General features: G+C 48.4%; 1 protein-coding gene across 1 annotated transcript in view; it reads left to right on the top strand.

Annotated features, from left to right (window-relative positions):
- LOC132888231 (NAD(P) transhydrogenase, mitochondrial-like) overlaps positions 1-22,047 on the top strand; it is an 85,230-nt gene that overhangs the window by 25,983 nt on the left and 37,200 nt on the right. Inside the window, exons 16-18 of the mRNA XM_060924308.1 lie at positions 20,475-20,654; positions 20,833-20,992; positions 21,535-21,616. Of these exons, the coding sequence (XP_060780291.1) occupies positions 20,475-20,654; positions 20,833-20,992; positions 21,535-21,616 (422 nt within the window). The remainder of the gene's footprint in view (positions 1-20,474; positions 20,655-20,832; positions 20,993-21,534; positions 21,617-22,047) is intronic.

Here is a 22,047-nt window from a genome sequence, read left to right as displayed (position 1 = left end):
GGAAAGCTGGTCAGGACTGAAGGAAAGATGGATGGCACTAAATACAGGGTAATTCTGGAGGAGAACCTGTTTGAGTCGGCCAGAGGTTTGAGACTGGGATGAAGGTTCATGGTCTAGCAGGACAATGACCCTAAACATACTCTAAAGCTACACTGGAGTAGTTTAAAGGGAAATATTTAAATGTCTTGGAATGGCCTAGTCAAAGCCCAGACCTCAATCCAATTGAGAATTTGTGGCATAACTTGAAGATTGCTGTACACCAATGCAACCTATCTAACTTGAAGGAGTTGGAGCAGTTTTGCCTTGAGGAATGGGCAAAAATCCCAGTGGCTAGATGTGCTAAGCTAACCGAGACATACCCCAAGAGACTTGCAGCTGTAATTGTAGCAAAAGGTGCCTCTATTTTTTTTTACTTTTTTTTGGGGGGGGGGGGGATACCTATGCACACTCCAGATTTCTGTTTTTTTTTCATCTTAATTATTATTTGTGTCACAATAAAAAAAACAATGTGCACCTTTAAAGTAGTAGGCATGTTGTGTAAATCATACGGTGCTAACCCCCCAAAAATCCATTTTAATTCCAGGCTGTAATGCAACAAAACAGGACAAACACCAAGGGGGATGAATACTTTTGCAAGGTACTGTAACACCACCTGAATATAACTTACTTTACTTTATCCATCCAGTTCTACCTCTCAGGCATTGTGGGGAGTTGGAGATGTTAGTCCTTTGCTAGCTGCGTGGCCCACTGCAGTGTCATTCCATGGTTCCGGAGAGTGTCTCTGACTCTGTCTATCCATCTGCAGCAGGGCCTCCCTCTGGCTCTGTAGCCAGAGTACCTGGTGTTATAGGCCCGCAGGGCTGGCTGGTTGGGTGGTGTTCTCATCAAGTGCCCGAACCATCTGAGCTGCTGCTGTGCTGCATACTGGCTGACAGGAGTGGCACCGATCATCTTCCTTATTTCTTCATTCCTGATCTTATCCATTCTGGTTTTTCCAGCTGCTTTCCATAGGCATCACTTCTCGCATACTGTGAATTTTCTCTGCTGGGCCTTGTTTAGAGTCCATGTCTGGCATTGGTAGATGAGAGTGGGGACAAAGATAGCATTAATCAGACTGGCTTTGGTTTCCATTGGTATGTTCAGGTGCTTCAGGAGAGGTGCTAGTTGGTGGCTGACTGTGTTTGCTTTTTGTGTTCTAATTTCTATTTCTCTGTCAAGCTTCCCTTCTTCCGTGAAGGTACTTAAACTCTGTGGTTTGCTTGAGCCGCTGTCTGTTGATGGTGATATTTAGTTCTTCGGAAGTGCGCCCTACTGACATGACCTCCGTCTTCTCTACGCTGATCTTCATTGCCTGCTGCTTACTACTGCTGTTTAATCTGTCCATGTGTTTTTGCAGCAGCTCTTTGTCCTCATTCATAATGCTTTGGTCATCAGCAAACAGTAGTTCATCCAGTCCCTGGGGATCTATGTTGGCATCTTTGGTGATCTTGTCCATATACACAATGAAAGTAATGGTGACTGCACACAGCCCTGCCTCACTTTAAACCAGTCTGTGAGTCCACATGTGGTCCGCACTGCACTTTGACTGTTGTTGTAAATTGCTCTGATGTTGTCAAGGAGTTGTCCTTTCACACCATACCATTCCAATGTCCCCCAAAGCTTGTTTCTGTCCACTCTATCGAATGCCTTCTCTTGATTTAAGAAGACCAGATGTAGTTGTTTTTGGTACTCACAAGCTCTTTCACAGAGTTGTCGAAGGGCGAATACTGCATCTGTGCAGCCTCTACCTTTTCTAAAGCCAAACTGGGCTTCACTCAGTCGTGGATCCACTATTGCTCTAGTACTCTGTTCCAGGACCTTAGCATAGATCTTCCCCATGTGACTGAGAAGGGAAATACCTCTATAGGTACCACAGTCTTTCTTACTCCCTTTCTTCTTCCATATGGGGACTACTGTTGCTCTCTGCCAGTCATCTGGAGCACATCTCTCCTCCCATGCCTTCTGGAATATGTTTGTAAGCCACTTGATGGCAACGTCTCCACAGGCACTGATGGCCTTTGTGGTGATTCCATCAACTCCTGCAGCCTTGTTCTTCGGACTTTGCCTGACTGCTTTCCAGACTTCTTCTTCCAGGATGTTTGGTTCTGTTTGGTCTGGGTATCTGGGGCTGAAGTGTGAGTTGATGTTGTTTTCTACATTGGGGTTAAGTAGAACTCTGAAGTAGTTCTCCCATCTCTGTCTGATTTTGGCCTCCTCATACAGAAGGTTTCCATCATGGTCGTTTATTACAGAGGTGGGGTTGTATGGATCCTCTCAGAGTCTCATAGCTTTGATGCTCCTGAAGAACTCTTGTGGTGACCTTTTGCACAGCTCACTTAGCTCCCTACCGTAGGTGTTCCAGGAGGCGTTCTTTGCATCCCTCACTCCTCACCGGTGGTGGATGACGGACATTAAACCAGATAGTGAGTGAGTGCTCTCTTGCTGTTTCATCTTGTGAGTCTATACTTCACATAGTCCTCCTCTGACTGTGACTTGACCCATGTCTTGTATAGCCTCTTCTTTTCTTTTATTGCCTCCTTCACATTGTCATTCCACCATATCGTGGTCTTTCTCTTTCCCTTACTGGGTTTCTTTGTCCCACATGTTTTCTTAATGGCATCAAGAAGGGTGTCTCTGAAGGTGCACCATGCTTCCTCTGCTGTCATCTGGCTGGTGTCCACCTGTTCCAGTTTTTCTGTAACTGTTCTCTGGGTATCTGCTTGGGCTTCCTCTCTCCTTTGGAGTTTGCATAGGTTGACCTGTGACTCTAACAACACTCTCCTTTTCTGTAGCCCTTTTACCTTTCCAGCTGTCTACATCACAACAGGTCAATGGTCTGAGTCAAGACTAACGTTTGGAATTGCCCTAGTGTCATGTACTGTATTCCTCTTTGATGTTCTCATTAGGATATAGTCTATCTGTGATGATATTGTCAGGTCGTTCCACTTATACCATGTTTGTCTGTGGCTGGGACGGTGTTGGAAGAAAGTATTTGTGATGAAGAGCTTATGTTCTGCACAAAGGCTCAGAAGTTGGTGCCCGTTGTAGTTGCACTGTGCATTGGGGTCGCTGTAGGGACCCAAATATGCTGACCAGGGGTCTCTTCTTTTTCCTACCCTGCCGTTTAAGTCACCCATCACAACAACATCCTCTTTGTCTGGTACTTGGCCAAGGTTTTCTGACAATTGTTCAAAGAAATAATCGTTTTCCTCGTCTGTGTATGAATCATGACATGGCGCATATACCTGAAAGTAATTGGTGGTTCTGCTTTCTTCCCTGATCCTGATCTTGACAATTCGTTCTGAAATATATACTATCTCTGAGAGGTTTTTTGCTGTGTTGGGATGTAAGACAAACCCTATGCTGTGCACTGCCCTCTGATGCTGGTCAACTCCACTCCAGATAAGGATGTAGTTTAAATGTATTTCCTTACAGCATTTGCCCTTCCTTCTGCAGTCCACAATAACCATAACTGTGATTTTGCACTGTACCATAAAATCTACAATCTCCAGTTCCTTATCTCTCACTCCACAAATGTTCCATGTTCCGATTTTCTTAAGCCTAGCCCTTGGTCCATGTCTTTGTCCTTTTCCATTCTCTGGTTGGTTTCCATATAGATCCATCCATCTTCCGCTCCTTTTTTGTCTTCGAGCAAAAGTTTATCCACTGCCGGCTTGCTGGGCCCGTCACAGCTTCATCAGAGCCCCGTTTGCCAGCCGAACTGTTTCCACCTCCCACGATGTGGATGAGGGAATATAACACCACCTCAGTACTACCTGTCGGCAGCCATCGGACAAAGTCCATGACGAGCGCATGGGTCACAACATTCAGGTCCGATTCAAGCATTTCCTTAGATGGCTTACTGGCCCAATCCTAGATCAGTAGACGTGATGGCAAGTTGGACAGATATGGGCTGTTGCTGATGGAGCTCCTACAGTGACCTTTTTCCTGGCTCTTTTTACATCGGCCTCATCATTGAGCCTTTTCTGTCCTACTTCAAGTGCTTCACTGCAAGTGGCCTTCCAGATACTATGTTCTGCCGCAAGATGTTCTTAGTCATCCACTGGAAGACTGATCACAAGCATGTCTCTTTTGCAGACATCTCGAAAGTGTAGCTTTGGTCTTCCGACAGCCCTTGACCTGAGTTCCAACTCTCCATACAGGAGATCCTTGGGGATGCGACCAGCCTCCATTCGCCGAACATGGCCCAGCCATCTCATCCTATGTTGTCTGAGGAGGGTATATATTGAGGGGATGCCTGCTCTATCAAATACTGCACTGTTGGGGACCTTGTCTGTCCATGAGATGGACAGAATGCAGCATAAACACCTCATGTGGAAGGAGTGCAAGTATTTCTCCTGACAAGCATAGGTGGCCCAGGACTCGCTGCCGTATAGCAGGGTATTCATGATGCAAGTGTGATAGACAGAGACTTTGGTGATAGTGGTACAGTGGTGCTTGAAAGTTTGTGAACCCTTTAGAATTTTCTATATTTCTGCATAAATATGACCTAAAACATCATCAGATTTTCACACAAGTCCTAAAAGTAGATAAAGAGAACCCAGTTAAACAAATGAGACAAAAATATTATACTTGGTAATTTATTTATTGAGGAAAATGATCCAATATTACATATTTATGAGTGGCAAAAGTATGTGAACCTTTGCTTTCAGTATCTGGTGTGACCCCCTTGTGCAGCAATAACTGCAACTCAACGTTTCCGGTAACTGTTGATCAGTCCTGTACACCAGCTTGGAGGAATTTTAGCCCACTCCTCCATACAGAACAGCTTCAACTCTGGGATGTTGGTGGGTTTCCTCACATGAACTGCTCGCTTCAGGTCCTTCCACAACATTTTGATTGGATTAAGGTCAGGATTTTGACTTGGCCATTCCAAAACATTAACTTTATTCTTCTTTAACCATTCTTTGGTAGAACAACTTGTGTGCTTAGGGTCGTTGTCAAGTCAAGTTTGTTTGCATAGCACTTTTAACAATAGACATTGTCCCAAAGCGGCTTTACAGAATCTGAATGACCCAAGACATGAGCTAATTTTATCCCTAATCTATCCCCAATGAGCAAGCCCATGGCGACGTGGCAAGGAAAAACTCCCCCAGATGACACGAGGAAGAAACCTCAAGAGGAACCAGACCCAAAAGGGAACCAATCCTCACCTGGACAACAGCAGACAACATGACTATAACATTAGCAGTTTTAACATGAAGTCAGTTTCGTTGATAATGCTTCATTAATGGAAACTTGAGTGCAAAACTGTTCATGACAACCGCAGCCCCAAAGTTAGCAAGCCAACTGTAGTCCTCAGCCACAAAAGCATTATTGTAGGTGTCCAGAGTGTCTTCCAAGTATGACTTTCAACTGTCCATATGGGGCCGTCCTCCACAGGAGCGATGTGATGAGACTCCAACCAGACATAGGACATCAGGATGGATCAGGCAGGTCCAAGGAGCAGAAGAGGTCAGCACCTCAATCCCAGGATTGACATGAAACTCAGAGGGACAGATTGGGGGTGAGAAGAGAGAGAAAACACAAGTTGTTAGATATGCCCAATGTCACCTGAATAAGTAGGTACAGTATACATTTTGCCTGAGTACAAGCAGGGACTCCAGAAAAACTAACTATGACAGCATAACTAAAATGAGAGAGCCAGATAGTAACACAGGCATGAGGGAGCCCCGGGACATAAAGCAGCAGCCACTACACCGTCAACAAACTCGAGTGAGCAAGCAAGTGGGGGACTGGCAGCATCCATCCATCCCAGTTTACCAAAACACTCTATGTCTGAGGACCCTCCAGATCTACACCTTTACCACATAAGCACCTTTAACGAAAGGCTTGACTAAACAGATATGTTTTCAGCCTAGACTTAAACACTGAGACTGTGTCTGATTCCCGAACACTACTTGGAAGGCTGTTCCATATCTGTGGGGCTTTGTAAGAAAAGGCTCTGCCCCCTGATGTAGCCTTCACTATACAAATATGAATATATTGTCTTGCTGCATGACCCACCTTCTCTTGAGATTCAGTTCATGGACAGATGTCCTGACATTTTCCTTTAGAATTCACTGGTATAATTCAGAATTCATTGTCCCATCAATGACGGCAAGCTGTCCTGGCCCAGATGCAGCAAAACAGGCCCAAACCATGATACTACCACCACCATGCTTCTCAGATGGGATAAGGTTCTTATGCTGGAATGCAGTGTTTTCCTTTCTCCAAACATAATGCTTCTCATTTAAACAAAAAACTTCTATTTTGGTCTCATCTGTCCACAAAACACTTTTCCAATAGCCTCTGGCTTGTCCACGTGATCTTTAGCAAACTGCAGATGAGCAGCAATGTTCTTTTTGGAGAGCAGTGGCTTTCTCCTTGCAACCCTGCCATGCACACCATTGTTGTTCAGGGTTCTCCTGATGGTAGACTCATGAACATAAACATTAGCCAATGTGAGAAAGGCCTTCAGTTGCTTAGAAGTTACCCTGGGGTCCTTTGTGACCTTATCGACTATTAAACGCCTTGCTCTTGGAGTGATCTTTGTTGGTCGACCACTCCTGGGGAGGGTAACAATGTCTTGAATTTCCTCCATTTGTACACAATCTGTTTGACTGTGGATTGGTGGAGTCCAAACTCTTTAGAGATGGTTTTGTAATCTTTTCCAGCCTGATGAGCATCAACAACACTTTTTCTGAGGCCCTCAGAAATCTCCTTTTTTCATGCCATGATACACTTCCACAAACATGTGTTGTGTAGATCAGACTTTGATAGATCCCTGTTCTTTAAATAAAACAGGGTGCCCACTCACACCTGATTGTCATCCCATTGATTGAAAACACCCGACTCTAATTTCACCTTCAAATTAACTGCTAATCCTAGAGGTTCACATACTTTTGCCACTCACAGATATGTAATATTGGATCATTTTCCTCAATAAATAAATGACCAAGTATAATATTTTTGTCTCATTTGTTTAACTGGGTTCTCTTTATCTACTTTTAGGACTTATGTGAAAATCTGATGATATTTTAGGTCATATTTATGCAGAAATACAGAAAATTCTAAAGGGTTCACAAACTTTCAAGCATCACTGTAAGCTTCTTATTCTCCCACATGTGAGGAGAGAGCTTGGCCATGCTGATTGCAGCCTTTCCAATTCTTTTACCAAGCTCAGCATTGAGAGAGACATTGTCTGAGATGGTGGAGACAAAGTAGGTAAACTGTGAGACAACTTCCAGTGTGTAATCTTTGATGGTCACAACTGGAGAAGCTTTGACTCCTTGGCACATGATTTTTGTCTTCTTCAGACTGATGGTAAGGCTGAAGTCATCACATGCCTTGGAGAAGTGGTTGAGAAAATTCTGAAGTTCTTTCTCACTGTGAGCAACAAGGGCAGCATCATCGGCATAAAGCATGACGTGCAGTTGAACTTGGCCAACCTTGATGTAGTGATATGAGAGAATGTGCTTCTTGTCCTGAGATGTGTTGGGTTGAAGAGCTTCCCGTCTGATCTAGTTTGCAGCAGAACGCCTTCATCAACTGACCCAAAAGTGTGTTTAAGAAGGACAGAGAAGAAAATGCCAAAGAGTGTCGGTGCTAGCATGCAGCCTTGTTTCATGCTGCTCATGATGTTAAATGCATCTGACCTGCGCCTGTTGAATTGTATAGTGCCCTGCATTCCACCATGAAAGGACTTGACAAAACTCAGGAGTTTCAGAGGGCAGCCAATTAAGGGCAGGATCTTAAAGAGACCATCTCTACTGACTAAGTCAAATGCCTTAGTCAGATCAATGAATGCAATAAAGAGGAGCTGTTGTTCCTGGCACTTCTCCTGGAGTTGTCTCAGTGAGAAGATCATATCTACTGTAGAGCACATGGAACGGAAGCCACATTGAGATTCTGGATAGGCCCTCTCTGCAAGCTTTTGGAGGCGATGAAAAGCAACTCGAGTGAACAGCTTTCCAGCAATGCATAGTAATAAGATGCTGCAGGAGTTATCATGGTTACTGCAGTCACCCTTGTTCTGGTACAGGGTTGTGATGATGGAATCTTTCAACTCTTGGTGGATCGCTCCTTCCTCCCAGCACCTGCAGAGCAACTGATGGAGAGCATTGAGCAGCCTGCTCCCGCTGCATTTAAATACCTCAGCCAGAATGCCATTGTGGCAGTTTGTATGAGTGGGAGGAGCACAGAAGGATGGCAGGCCAGAATTAAGTTAAAAAAACTCTTTTATTTTGCACTTTTCAGTAGCAATATAACTCTCCCAGCCACACACACACGCACACACACAAGTCGTCTGGTTGGGAAAAGAGCTCTCCCTCTGCTCTCGCTCTCTCTTTAAATAGTGTGCGGTCACTGGGGAAGACACACAAACACACATTAATGGACCTCAGGTGCAGTGATTCTGCCACTTACCTTCCCTGACTCTGCCCTCCAGTCACAGACCGACGCTTGACCATGCCCCCACTGCCACATACCCCCACTGCCCGACTCAGGCTGGGTGGCCATCCGGCCTGCAGCTGACTCCCCCCCCCTTGACGGGAGAGGAAGTCCGCCATGACCATCTGCACCCCCGGCCTGTGGATCACCCTGAAGTTAAAGGGTTGGAGTGCCAGATACCAACAGGTGATCCGTGCATTGGCATCCTTCATGCGGTGGAGCCACTGGAGGGTCATGTGGTCCGAACAGAGGGTGAAAGGGCATCCCAGCAGGTAGTAGCAGAGGGCAAGGACCGCTCACTTGATTGCGAGGCACTCTTTTTCGATGGTGCTGTAGCGCCCCTCACGTACCGACAGCTTCCTGCTGATGTACAGCACTGGATGGTCCTCCCCCTCCACCTCCTGGGACAAAACAGCCCCCAGCCCCCTGTCCGACGCATCTGTCTGTAACATAAAGGGGAGAGAAAAGTCAGAGGAGTGTAACAGTGGCCCCCCCACACAGTGCAGCCTTCACCTCAGAGAAAGCCCGCTGGCATTGCTCCGTCCACTGGACCGGATCTGGTGCCCCCTTTTTAGTGAGATCAGTCAGCAGGCTGGTGACGTCCGAATAATTAGGTATAAACCTACGATAGTAGCCAGCCAGCCAGCCCCAGGAACTGTCTCACCCCCTTTTTGGTCTTGGGCCTCAGGCAGGCCGCAATTGCTGCTGTCTTGTTAATTTGGGGACGCACCTGCCCGTTGCCCAAGTGGAAGCCCAGATACCGTACTTCCACCCGCCCAATCGCACACTTCTTGGGTTGGCTGTGAGACCCACTCGCCTCAGCAACCTAAGGATGGCCCTCAGGTGTTGCAGGTGCCGCGGCCAGTCATTACTATAGATAATGATATCATCGAGGTACGTGGCCGCATAGGTGGCGTGGGGGCAGAGGACCCTATCCATCAGCCGCTGGAACATAGCGGGCACCCCAAACAGCCCAAAAGGAAGTGTGACAAACTGGTGTAAGCCAAACAGTGTGGAAAAGGCCATTTTTTCTCGGGATAATGGAGTCAAGGGGATCTGCCAATAACCCTTTGTTAAATCCAGTGTCGAGTAAAAGCAAGCCGTGCCTAGTTGATCGAGCAATTCATCAATACGAGGCATTGGGTACGCGTCGAATTTAGACACCGCATTGAGTTTTCTATAGTCTACACAGAACCGGACCGACCCATTGGCCTTGGGTACCAAGACCACCGGGCTGCTCCAGTCACTGTGGGACTCCTCAACGATGCCCATTTCGAGCATGGCCTCGAGTTCTTCCCGAACCGCTTTTTTCTTGTGTTCGGGTAGCCTGTAAGGGTGGCTGCGCACTACCACCCCCGGGGGCATCTCAGTGTGGTGCTCTATGAGGTCGGTGCGGCCGGGCAGGCGTGAGAACATGTCCGAAAACTTGATCTGCAACTGGGCAACCTCCACGAGTTGGATCAGGGAGAGGTGGTCTCCACAGGGGACTGGAGAGGTATGCGATGCCAATGCTCCCTTTTGAACCTCTGGCCCCAGCTTCACCTTCTCCAGAACCACTGACACCAACGCTACGGGGACCTCCTTGTTCCAGAGTTTGAGCAGATTGAGGTGGTAAATCCGTAGCAGCCCACCCCTGTCCCTTTACCTTACCTTGTAGTCGATGTCCCCGACTCGCCGTGTGACCTCAAAGGGTCCTTGCCACTTGGCGATCAATTTGGAGCTCGATGTGGGCAACAGTACGAGTACTTTATCTCCCGGTGCGAACTCCCTAAGGCACATACCCCTGTCGTACAGGCGGGTTTGCCGTTCTTGGGCCTGCCGCAAATTCTCCTGGGTTAGGTGTGCGAGTGTGTGGAGTTTTGCGTGCAGGTCAATAACATATTGAATTTCATTTTTACTTGCTGGTGAAGGTCCCTCCTCCCAATTTTCTCACAGCACATCTAGAATGCCACGGGGCTTACGCCCATATAACAATTTGAATGGGGAGAACCCCATGGAGGCTTGTGGGACCTCTCACATTACAAATAACAAGGGTTCGAGCCATTTATCCCAATTACGAACGTCCTCGCTTACGAATTTTTTAATTACATTTTTGAGGGTGCGATTGAACCGTTCAGCTAAAGCATCCGTTTGTGGGTGATAAACGCTGGTGCGGATCGGCTTAATTCCTAATAACCCATACAGTTCATTCAGTGTATGTGACATAAACGTCGTGCCTTGATCAGTCAGAATCTCTTTCGGGATTCCAACTCGGGAGATGACGCGGAAGAGCACTTCCACAATACTGCGTGCTGAGATATTGCAAAGAGGCACTGCTTCCGGGTATCGCGTTGCATAGTCCACCAGAACTAAAATTAAGCGGTACCCTCGTGTTGACCGATCTAATGGCCCGACGAGATCCATCCCAATTCTTTCAAACGGGGTCTTGATTAATGGGAGAGGGTGCAAAGGCGCTTTTGGAATGGCCGCTGGATTTACTAATTGGCATTCATGGCACACCGTACACCACCTACGGACATTGCCGCGAATCCCTGGCCAATAGAACCGGGCCATTATTCGGGCTAGTGTCTTATCCTGTCCTAAGTGTCCAGCCATGGGATTAAAGTGAGCCACCTGGAATACCAATTCCTGGCGGCTCTTTGGAATCAAAAGCTGCGTGACTTGCTCTTTAGTCTGAGTGTCCTGCGTCACTCGGTCTAATCTATCCTTCATAATATAAAAATAGGAGAAGGACGGGGTGGCGTTTGGCTGGAGCGTTTGACCATCGATTACTCTCACTTGGTCAAACGCATGCCACAGAGTCTCATCTCGCGACTGCTCTAATGGGAAATCCGCGAGGGATTCCCCAAGAGAGGGAGGAGAAGCCTGCTGCCCCTCACTCTGACGTGGAGATGATGTAGATGGCTCTGTGACAGCTGCTCCCACCAATGCGACACCGGGACCTCCCCCTGCTGAACTACGGCAGGACCCACTCTTCACTAAATGGCTCATTAACTCCCCGAATCCCGGCCAATCAGTCCCCAAAATTATTGAGTGGGTGAGGCGAGGATTAACTGCCACCTTTACTCTAAATTTTTCCCCTCGGAAAAGAATGTGGACTGACACTAAAGGGTAGCTGTGAACATCCCCGTGTACACACAACACTTTCACCCCCTGTGCTCCTCCCAATGCCTCATCTTGCACCAGGCTTTGGTGAACTGAGGTCTAATTACAGCCAGAGTCCACCAACACCTGATATGTATCCCCTTGGATACTCACCGGTATGCGATACGCTCCAGCCCGATTGAGGGCGGCTCCTGGCGCGTCGGGGATCCGAACCACCGCACCCACTTCCATTGCCGAGCACTGCTGTTGGAGGTGGCCTGGCTCCCCGCAGCACCAGCAAACCGGCCCGGGCTTCCTCCCTGCACCGGCGCTCTGGGGCTCACTCACCTGAGGGGGGGAAGAGACAGACACAGAAGGGAAAAACGGGAGGGCACCACGGGTGCGACAGGCCAGCTGGGGTGGGGCCGGCCCCCATCTCCATGGTGGGGGAATGGGGCGAGGATGAGACACAGGAGGAGAGGGGGAGAGAGAGGAGAGGGAAGAAGAGGATGTCCACTGTCCTGCCGTCGGAACAGCCGCCAAATGGTCCTCCGCCAGCTCGATGGCCTGATCCAGTGATGCTGGGCAGTGGCATTGGACCCACTCCACGGTCCCCTCTGGTAGGCGGGCGATGAACTGCTCCAGTACCACCTGATCGATGATTCCCTCAGCGTCGCAGTTGTCGGCCCTCAACCACCACCAGCAGGCATCCTGGAGCTGCTGGCCAAACACGAACGGCCGGCCAACTTCCTCCAGACGCAGAGTGCGGAAGCGCTGTCGCTATTGTTCGGGGGTGCGCCCCACCCGCTGGAGGACGGCCCGGCGAAGGTCTGCGTAGGCCAGCCAGTGGTCGGTGGGGAGCTGTAGTGCAGCCAGCTGTGCCTCTCCCGTTAGCAGGGGGAGGATGCACGCCACTCGCTGTTCCACCGGCCATCCCGAGGCCTCTGCTGCCTGCTCGAAGAGCGTGAGGAAGGCCTCGGGGTCGTAACTGTGGGCCCATCTTAGTTAGGGTGAGGGAAGAAGGGCCCGCGGCGGTGGAGATGGTGGACCCCACCGACGCGAGGAGGTGCCGGAACGCCTGTCGATCTTCCTGCTGCACCAATACCAGGGCCTCGAACCAGTGCTCTTGCTCCTTCCGGAGGGTGACTAGCACCTGGTGCTGGCTCTGCTGGGCCATGGCGAGGGCGTGGACCAGGTCTGCAAAGGGGGAGGACTCCATGGGGCTGTTCTTTTCCTGTGCTCCATCCCGGGTTTCAGTGCCACTGTGGCAGTTCGTAGGAGGGGGAGGAGCACAGAAAGATGGCAGGCCAGAATAAAGTTCCATAACTTAGTTTATTTGTTCTTTTCAGACACAAATTACTCTCCCAGTCATACACACACACACACACACACACAAGTCGTCTGGTTTAGGAGAGAGCTCACTTCCTCTCTCTCTCTTTATGTAGGGCGCGGTCACTGGGAAGACACACAAACACAGGTTAATTGACATCAGGTGTAGTGATTCTGCCACTTACCTTCCCTGACTCCGCCCTCCGGTTCACAGACCGGCCCTTGACCATGCCCCCACTGCCACATACCCCCACCGCCCGACTCAGGCTGGGCAGCCATCCGGCCTGCAGCCGACTCCCCCCCCCCCTTGACGGGAGAGGAAGTCCGCCACCACCATCTGCACCCCTGGCCTGTGGATCACCTTGAAGTTAAAGGGTTGGAGTGCCAGATACCAATGGGTGATCCGCGCATTGGCATCCTTCATGCGGTGGAGCCACTGGAGGGGCGCATGGTCCTAACAGAGGGTGAAAGGGTGCCCCAGCAGGTAGTAGTGGAGGGCGAGGACTGCCCACTTGATCGCGAGGCACTCTTTTTCGATCGTGCTGTAGCGCCCCTCACGTACTGACAACTTTCTGCTGATGTACAGCACTGGACGGTCATCCCCCTCCACCTCCTGGGACAAAATGGCCCCCAGCCCCCTGTCCGATGCATCCATTTGTAACATAAAAGGGAAAGAAAAGTCAGGGGAGTGTAACAGTGGCCCCCCGCACAGTGCAGCCTTTACCTCAGAGAAAGCCCGCTGGCATTGCTCCGCCCACTGGACAGGATCTGGTGCCCCCTTTTTAGTGAGATCAGTCAGCGGGCTGGTGACGTCCGAATAATTAGTTATAAACCTACGATAGTAGCCAGTCAGCCAGCCCCAGGAACTGTCTCACCCCCTTTTTGGCCTTGGGCCTCAGGCAGACTGCAATTGCTGCTGTCTTGTTAATTTGGGGACGCACCTGCCCATTGCCCAAGTGGAAGCCCAGATACCATACTTCCACCCACCCAATCGCACACTTCTTTGGGTTGGCTGTGAGACCCGCTCGGCTCAGTGACCTAAGGATGGCCCTCAGGTGTTGTAAGTGCCGCTGTCAGTCATTACTATAAATAATGATGTCATCGAGGTATGCGGCCGCATAGGTGGCGTGGGGGCAGAGGACCCTATTCATCAGCTGCTGAAACATAGTGGGCACCCCAAACAGTCCAAAAGGAAGTGTGACAAACTGGTGTATGCCGAACGGTGTGGAAAAGGCCATTTTTTCTCGGGATAATGGAGTCAAGGGGATCTGCCAATAACCCTTTGTTAAATCCAGTGTCGAGTAAAAGCAAGCCGTGCCTAGTTGATCAAGCAATTCATCAATCCGAGGCATTGGGTACGCGTTGAATTTATACACTGCGTTGACTTTTCTATAGTCTACACAGAACCGGACCGACCCGTCAGCCTTGGGTACCAAGACCACCGGGCTGCTCCAGTCACTGTGGGACTCCTCGACGATGCCCATTTCGAGCATGGCCTTGAGTTCTTCCCGAACCATTTTTTTGTGTTCGGGTAGCCTGTAAGGGTGGCTGCGCACTACCACCCCCAGGGGCGTCTCAATGTGGTGCTCTGTGAGGTCGGTGCGGCTGGGCAGGGGCGAGAACACATCTGAAAACTCGGTCTGCAACTGGGCGACCTCCGCGAGTTGGGTCAGGGAGAGGTGGTCTCCACAGGGGACCAGAGAGGTACGCGATACCAATGATCCCTTTTGAACCTCCGGCCCCAGCTCCGCCTACTCCGGAACCACCGACACCAACGCCACGGGGACCTCCTCATTCCAGAGTTTGAGCAGATTGACGTGGTAAATCTGTAGCGCCCCACCCCTGTCCGTTCACCTCACCTCGTAGTCGACATCCCTGACTCGCCGTGTGACCTCAAAGGGTCCTTGCCACTTGGCGATCAATTTGGAGCTCGATGTGGGCAACAGTACGAGTACTTTGTCTCCCGGTGTGAACTCCCTAAGGCACGTACCCTTGTCGTACAGGTGGGTTAGCCGTTCTTGGGCCTGCCGCAAATTCTCCTGGGTTAGGTGTGTGAGTGTGTGGAGTTTTGCACGCAGGTCAATAACATATTGAATTTTGTTTTTACTTGCTGGTGAAGGTCCCTCCTCCCAATTTTCTCGCAGCACATCTAGAATGTCGTGCAGCTTACGCCCATATAATAATTCGAACGGGGAGAACCCCGTGGAGGCTTGTGGGACCTCTCGCACTGAAAACAACAAGGGTTCAATGTGGGTGGTAGAAATGGGCAACTGGACTTGCTTGAAGATTCTTGAAAACATTTCACCTCTCGTCCAAAAGGCTTCCTCAGTTCTGTCTGACTAATAGTGAGTATCAGATATTTATCCTCTCCTGGATCAGAATCAGAATCAGAATTCTGATGACCAGCTCATCTAAGGTGTCATTGAGGCATCATGTTGGTGTGGGTCACTGGAGGCTGGGTGTGAAAGGCGAGTCATTAGGGTGATCAAAGGATTGTCCATTAGGGTGATCAATGGCAATCTGACTCTCTCTGTCCTCCTGTGAGTCACTGAAAACAGCTGGGTCCTGGCGTACACCCAGCTGTCTGGGTGTATACAGGCACTTGGCCCAACACAGGAGAGCCAGCTCCTCAGGCCAGGACTCGGCTGTCTACATTCATCTTAACAACAAAGGACACTCATTTCAGGATTGTAATGTACGCATTTAAGCCAGAGAGGATCGTTGGTATGAGCGAGGAGTTAAAGAAGCCATTTTTGTCAACCTGGAACAGCCATCACTGAACAGAGGTGGGGGTCTAAGACATCATTTGTCAACCATCTACAAGGCGGTATTGGACACTCTTCCCAGACGGCTGGGTGTACGCCAGGACCCAGCTGTTTTCAGTGACTCACAGGAGGACAGAGAGAGTCAGATTGCCATTGATCACCCTAATGGACAATCCTTTGATCACCCTAATGACTCGCCTTTCACACTCAGCCTCCAGTGACCCACACCAACATGATGCCTCAATGACACCTTAGATGAGCTGGTCATCAGAATTCTGATTCTGATTCTGATCCAGGAGAGGATAAATATCTGATACTCACTATTAGTCAGACAGAACTGAGGAAGCCTTTTGGACGAGAGGTGAAACGTTTTCAAGAATCTTCAAGCAAGTCCAGTTGCCCATTTCTACCACCCACAGTTTACTATGACCTGGATGATTGAGAATCTTCACAGACATGTTTCCACGCATTTTGGGATGAGAACCCTTCGACTGGTGCGGGAGTATGAGAAGTGTTCCAGAAAACTGGCAGACTACAGAAACCACCTGCGTTTTAACCTGAGATGCTGACAATCCAACATTATCCTCACTAGCCTACGCCTATTTTCAATGGTTAAAGGACACAGAGCTGAGATAATCCTGCAGAAAGCCCAGAAGCAGCTTCTCAATGAGAGAGTGAGACAAGTACATTTCACCATCGATGCTCTCCAGAACAAGACTAAACTGAGGTTTGAGGAGTTGACAGCCCTTCTTCCCAGTGAAGTTTTGGAACGAGTCTCTGATCTCACTGAGAAGGCACAGCTTTCACAACACACCAAAGGTAAGGAACGACAGATGCGCACATTTCAAAAATTGCTGTCTAAAACCACCTCCTCCGACAAGACAGAAGGGCTGTCTTGGAGGAAGAAATCTGACCAGACTACACCACCCGACATAGAAGAGAAATGGGTGAAGAACTTATCCGACAGGGTACTCACCCAACCAGAGAGAGATGTCTTATCCAAGGGTCTTAACTTTGCAGTTTCACCTGAGCAGATACCGGTAGTAGAACTCATCACAGCCACAGAGACAGCCATCAGGAACAACAACCTGACCAACACGGAGTCAGAACAACTTAGACTGAAGATATCAGCTGCTCTATCCAGTGCGAAAGCACCCCCCTCCAACCTCACCAGCCAAGAAAGGAGGGCTCTTACAGTGCTTCAAAGAGACCAGAACATCACCATCCTTCCTGCTGACAAAGGGAGATGCACAGTAGTGCTAAATACAGCGGACTACCACTCCAGGATGACCAGTCTCCTCAGTGATACAACCACTTATGAAACATTGAGGAGGGACCCCACAAGTGGTTACAAAAGGAAAGTTGTTAGCTGTTTGCAACAACTAGAAAAGGACCAAGCCATCAACCGATCTCTTTACTACAGATTGTACCCTGGGGAAGCCGTGCCTCTCATATACGGACTCCCCAAGATTCACAAAGAAGGAGCTCCTCTCAGACCTATTATCAGCAGTATAAACTCAGTCACATATAACATTGCTAAACACCTAGCCACCATCTTGGCTCCGCTGGTTGGGAATACACCATATCATGTCAAAAATTCCCAAGATTTTGCTTCTAAAGTTGCAGACCTCAAACTAGATTCAGATGAAACCATGGTTTCCTACGATGTCACTTCTCTGTTCACCTGCATTCCCACCACAGAAGCAGTCGAATCTGTAAGAAAACGACTCCTTCAGGATAGCTCCTTACTGGATAGAACGAAACTCACCACGGACCAGATTTGCGCCCTGCTTGATCTCTGCCTGACTACCACTTATTTCCAGTTTAATGAAAGTTTCTACAGACAGAAGCATGGATGCGCCATGGGATCACCAGTGTCCCCTATTGTGGCCAATTTATACATGGAGGAAGTGGAACATATAGCTTTGACCACTTTTGCAGGAGTTGCTCCCAGCCATTGGTTTAGATACGTGGATGATACCTGGGTTAAAATCAAAATCCAGGAGGTGGAAGCTTTCTCGAAACACATCAATGCAGTGGATAGCAACATCAACTTCACTCGGGAGGATGTCAGTGGGAATAATCTAGCCTTCTTGGATTGTGATGTACACATTAGACAAGACAGAAGCCTTAGTATCGAGGTCTACCGGAAACCCCCCCACACAGACCAGTACCTACTTTTCGACTCTCACCACCCACTGGAACATAAATTGGGGGTCATTAGGACCTTGCAACACAGGGCCCAGAACATTCCTACAACATTAGAGGGAAAAGAGAAGGAGCAGAATCACATCAAGAAAGCACTTCAGAATTGCGGTTATCCCAACTGGGCTTTCCTAAAGAGCATAAAAAGGAACATAACTGACAAGGATGATAACAGGAACAAACGCAAGAACATTGTCATTCCCTACATTTCTGGTCTATCTGAGAAACTCAGGAGGATCTTCTACAAAACACAACATTCCGGTACATTTCAGACCCAGTAACACCTTGAAGCAGAAACTGGTCCACCCTAAGGACAGAATACCCAGACACAAACAGGACAATGTAGTGTATGCAATTCAGTGCAGTGAGAATTGCACGGATTCATATATTGGTGAGACCAAACAACCGCTATACAGGCGCTTGGCCCAACACAGGAGAGCCAGCTCCTCAGGCCAGGACTCAGCTGTCTACATTCATCTTAACAACAAAGGACACTCATTTCAGGATTGTAATGTACACATTTTAGCCAGAGAGGATCATTGGTATGAGCGAGGAGTTAAGAAGCCATTTTTGTTAACCTGGAACAGCCATCACTGAACAGAGGTGGGGGTCTAAGACATCATTTGTCAACCATCTACAAGGCGGTATTGGACACTCTTCCCAGACGGCTGGGTGTACGCCAGGACCCAGCTGTTTTCAGTGACTCACAGGAGGACAGAGAGAGTCAGATTGCCATTGATCACCCTAACGGACAATCCTTTGATCACCCTAATGACTCGCCTTTCACACCCAGCCTCCAGTGACCCACACCAACATGATGCCTCAATGACACCTTAGATGAGCTGGTCATCAGAATTCTGATTCTGATTCAGGAGAGGATAAATATCTGATACTCCCTATTAGTCAGACAGAACTGAGGAAGCCTTTTGGACGAGAGGTGAAACGTTTTCAAGAATCTTCAAGCAAGTCCAGTTGCCCATTTCTACCACCCACAGTTTACTATGACCTGGATGATTGAGAATCTTCACAAACAAGGGTTCAATCCACTGATCCCAATTACGTGCGTCCTCACTTACTAATTTTTTAATTATATTTTTGAGGGTGCGATTGAACCGTTCAACTAAACCGTCCATTTGTGGGTGATACACGCAGGTTCGGATCGGCTTAATACTGCCACACAGCGATGTCGACATGAAGTCTTTCCAGTTCTCTGCTGATGACAGCTGTCTTGCGAAGTCCATCAATGTCGTGTATATCCTTGGTCAGACTGGAAAGCATCGCTCGGACATTCCAGCTCCCAAGAGTGAGAGCTAGCATTCTTTTTGTGAGTCTAGGATTCTTAGGTGAAAGAGTCGCAGTCCACTTGTCAGTCTGTTTTCCAAACTTGAGTCTCGCTCAGCCCTGTGATGACCTGGCAACTTGTCCAGGGTGTACCCCGCCTTTTGCCCGTAGTCAGCTGGGATAGGCTCCAGCTTGCCTGTGACCCTATAGAACAGGATAAAGTGGCTAGAGATAATGAGATGAGATGAGTCTCGCTCACTTCAATGGGACAGGTGGACTGTGGTGGGACAACATCTTATTGACTGGGGGCTGCCCAGCTTTAAGCAGGTGGTAGATGTCCAATGGGGCTAAAAAGCCCCTCCCACTGTTGGGAGTGACCCCTGGTGTCAGACTCCACGCCAATCAAGCCATGACTTTGAACCGGTTACTGTCACTCCCTGGTTTGTTTCCGTGCCAGGCAAAGCTGTACAACATGCTGAAGTTACCTTTCCAAAAATGTGCTAGCCTGGGCAGTGTATATGGAGAAACTGGTTTGCCCATGTCCCAGAATCCCACTCTTGGTCTTGCTGGTAGAGTCCAAAGGAAAGGCATAGCCAGTACGTCCAGGACCAGTTTGACTGCAGGAGTTGCCAGTGACTGGATTACCACCAAGCTGCCTACGGGACTTCACTCTGAATTTCTGTCAGGGTTCATTCCCTTAGCCTTTGGCTATCCCTAGCCACCCACAAGGTAGTAGGGCTATTTACATATAGCATAGCGAGGCCGTATCCCTGGCCGAGGGAGGCAACGGGTGTGTTAACACCTGCCCAGGCTGTCCACCCAGAATAATGGAGGGAAGGAGGCACCTTACCTCTCCATTCTAGACTGGCTCCAAGCTAGGTCTAGCCACTGCTCAATATTACACCACCTGAATATAACACCACCCAAATATAACACCAACTCAATATTACACCACCTCAATATAACACCACCCAATTATAACACCACCTGAACATAACACCACCTCAATATTACACCACCCGAATATCACACCACCTCAACATAACATCACCCATGTATTACGCCACCCATGTATTACACCATCTGAATATCACACCACCTGAATAGCACACCACCCAAATATAACACCACCTCAATATAACACCACCTCAATATAACACCACCTCAATATTACACCATCTCAATATAACACCACCTCAGTTTATTGGTTTATCTGATACTAATCACACATCACCAGTCAATAATTATCACAGGTTACAGTCTGTTATCACAAAATATTCAACAAGTATTTTATTGAGTGTATTTGCATACTATGTGTAGGGTGTGACCTTGACGGCAGCGATAGGCGGAGCCGACATGCCTGTCGTGATCACGGTGTTGAACAGTTACTCGGGCTGGGCTCTGTGTGCTGAAGGCTTCCTGCTTGATAATAACCTCATGACCATCGTGGGAGCTCTGATTGGCTCATCCGGGGCCATCCTCTCTTATATCATGTGTGTGGTGCGTATGTGAAAACTCAAACCACACACTATGCACTATACTCACACACACACACACACACACACACACACACACACACACACACACACACAGAGTGTTATATTCACACACCACATTCTGGATGTTTCTTATGCACTAATCAACACCTTCGGACCAATCGTGTGTGTGTGTGAGACAGGCGATGAATCGTTCTCTTCCTAACGTGATCCTTGGTGGATACGGAACCACATCCACGGCTGGAGGAAAGCCAATGGAGATCGTTGGCACACACACTGAGGTGAACCTGGATCAGGCAGTGGAGATGATCAGAGAGGCCAACACCATCATCATCACACCTGGTCTGATACACACACACACACACACACACACACACACACACACACACACACACACACACAATCATTTAATAAGTATAAATATTTGTCACTAATTTTGAGTGAATAATTGAAGATGACACTCATATTTCAAAGTAACTGATGATACTGGACAGGAAGAGAACCCTGTAATACATATGTTAAACACTAGAGGGCAGTATTCCCTCATTTTATACTTTATACCCCACAATACCCCATTTTATACTCTATAAATCCCCCACCACACACACAAACACAGAGAGAGACATAACTATATATAGTCAAATAGTGTGTTTAATTAATATTGTCAAGTATTGTTGTTTGATTTGTGTGTGTGTGTGTGTGTGTGTGTGTCTGTGAGAGAGAGAGAGAGAGACAGAGAGAGAGAGAGACATGCAGACTTTGACCGTGTTTGGATTTAAAGCTTCAGAAGATCCCGCAGTCTGAATCCAATCAAACAGAGTCATCCCCCCACACACAATACTTTCAGCAGGAGTAGTGACTGTGTGTGTGTGTGTGTGTTTCAGGGTGGGGTCTGTGTGCAGCAAAGGCTCAGTATCCCATCGCTGACATGGTGAAGATGCTGAGAGAGCAGGGCAAGACTGTCAGGTAAACACACACACACACACACACTTACCCATCACTCCCACTCCATATACACAATTCTACAACGTATCTCTCTCTCTCTCTCCCTCTCTCTCTCCCTCTCTCTCGCTCTTTGTCTGGCTGTCAGTGTTCTTGTAGTAAAAGATGAGTGCTGTAGCCTCATCACATTAAAACGTGAATCACACGCACACACACACACACACACACACACACACACACATCTGGATCTGATCTCAGACAGTGAAAAACACACTGACAATACACGCACGAGTCGGAACCAGGCACTGCGACGCTCCCATGGGCCTGTGTGTGTGTGTGTGTGTGTGTGTATACACACTACACACAGATCCTCTGCAGTGTTCTTTATTATTACCATCACTGTGACATCATGGCTCAGATATTTCAGGACAGAAATCTTGACTCTGGAGCGATGT

The sequence above is a fragment of the Neoarius graeffei genome, chromosome 6, assembly GCF_027579695.1.
Source record: "Neoarius graeffei isolate fNeoGra1 chromosome 6, fNeoGra1.pri, whole genome shotgun sequence".
Classification (NCBI taxonomy): Eukaryota; Metazoa; Chordata; class Actinopteri; order Siluriformes; family Ariidae; genus Neoarius; species Neoarius graeffei.
The sequence above is the reverse complement of the archived record's forward strand: the minus strand, read 5'-3'. Positions and strand labels throughout refer to the sequence as shown.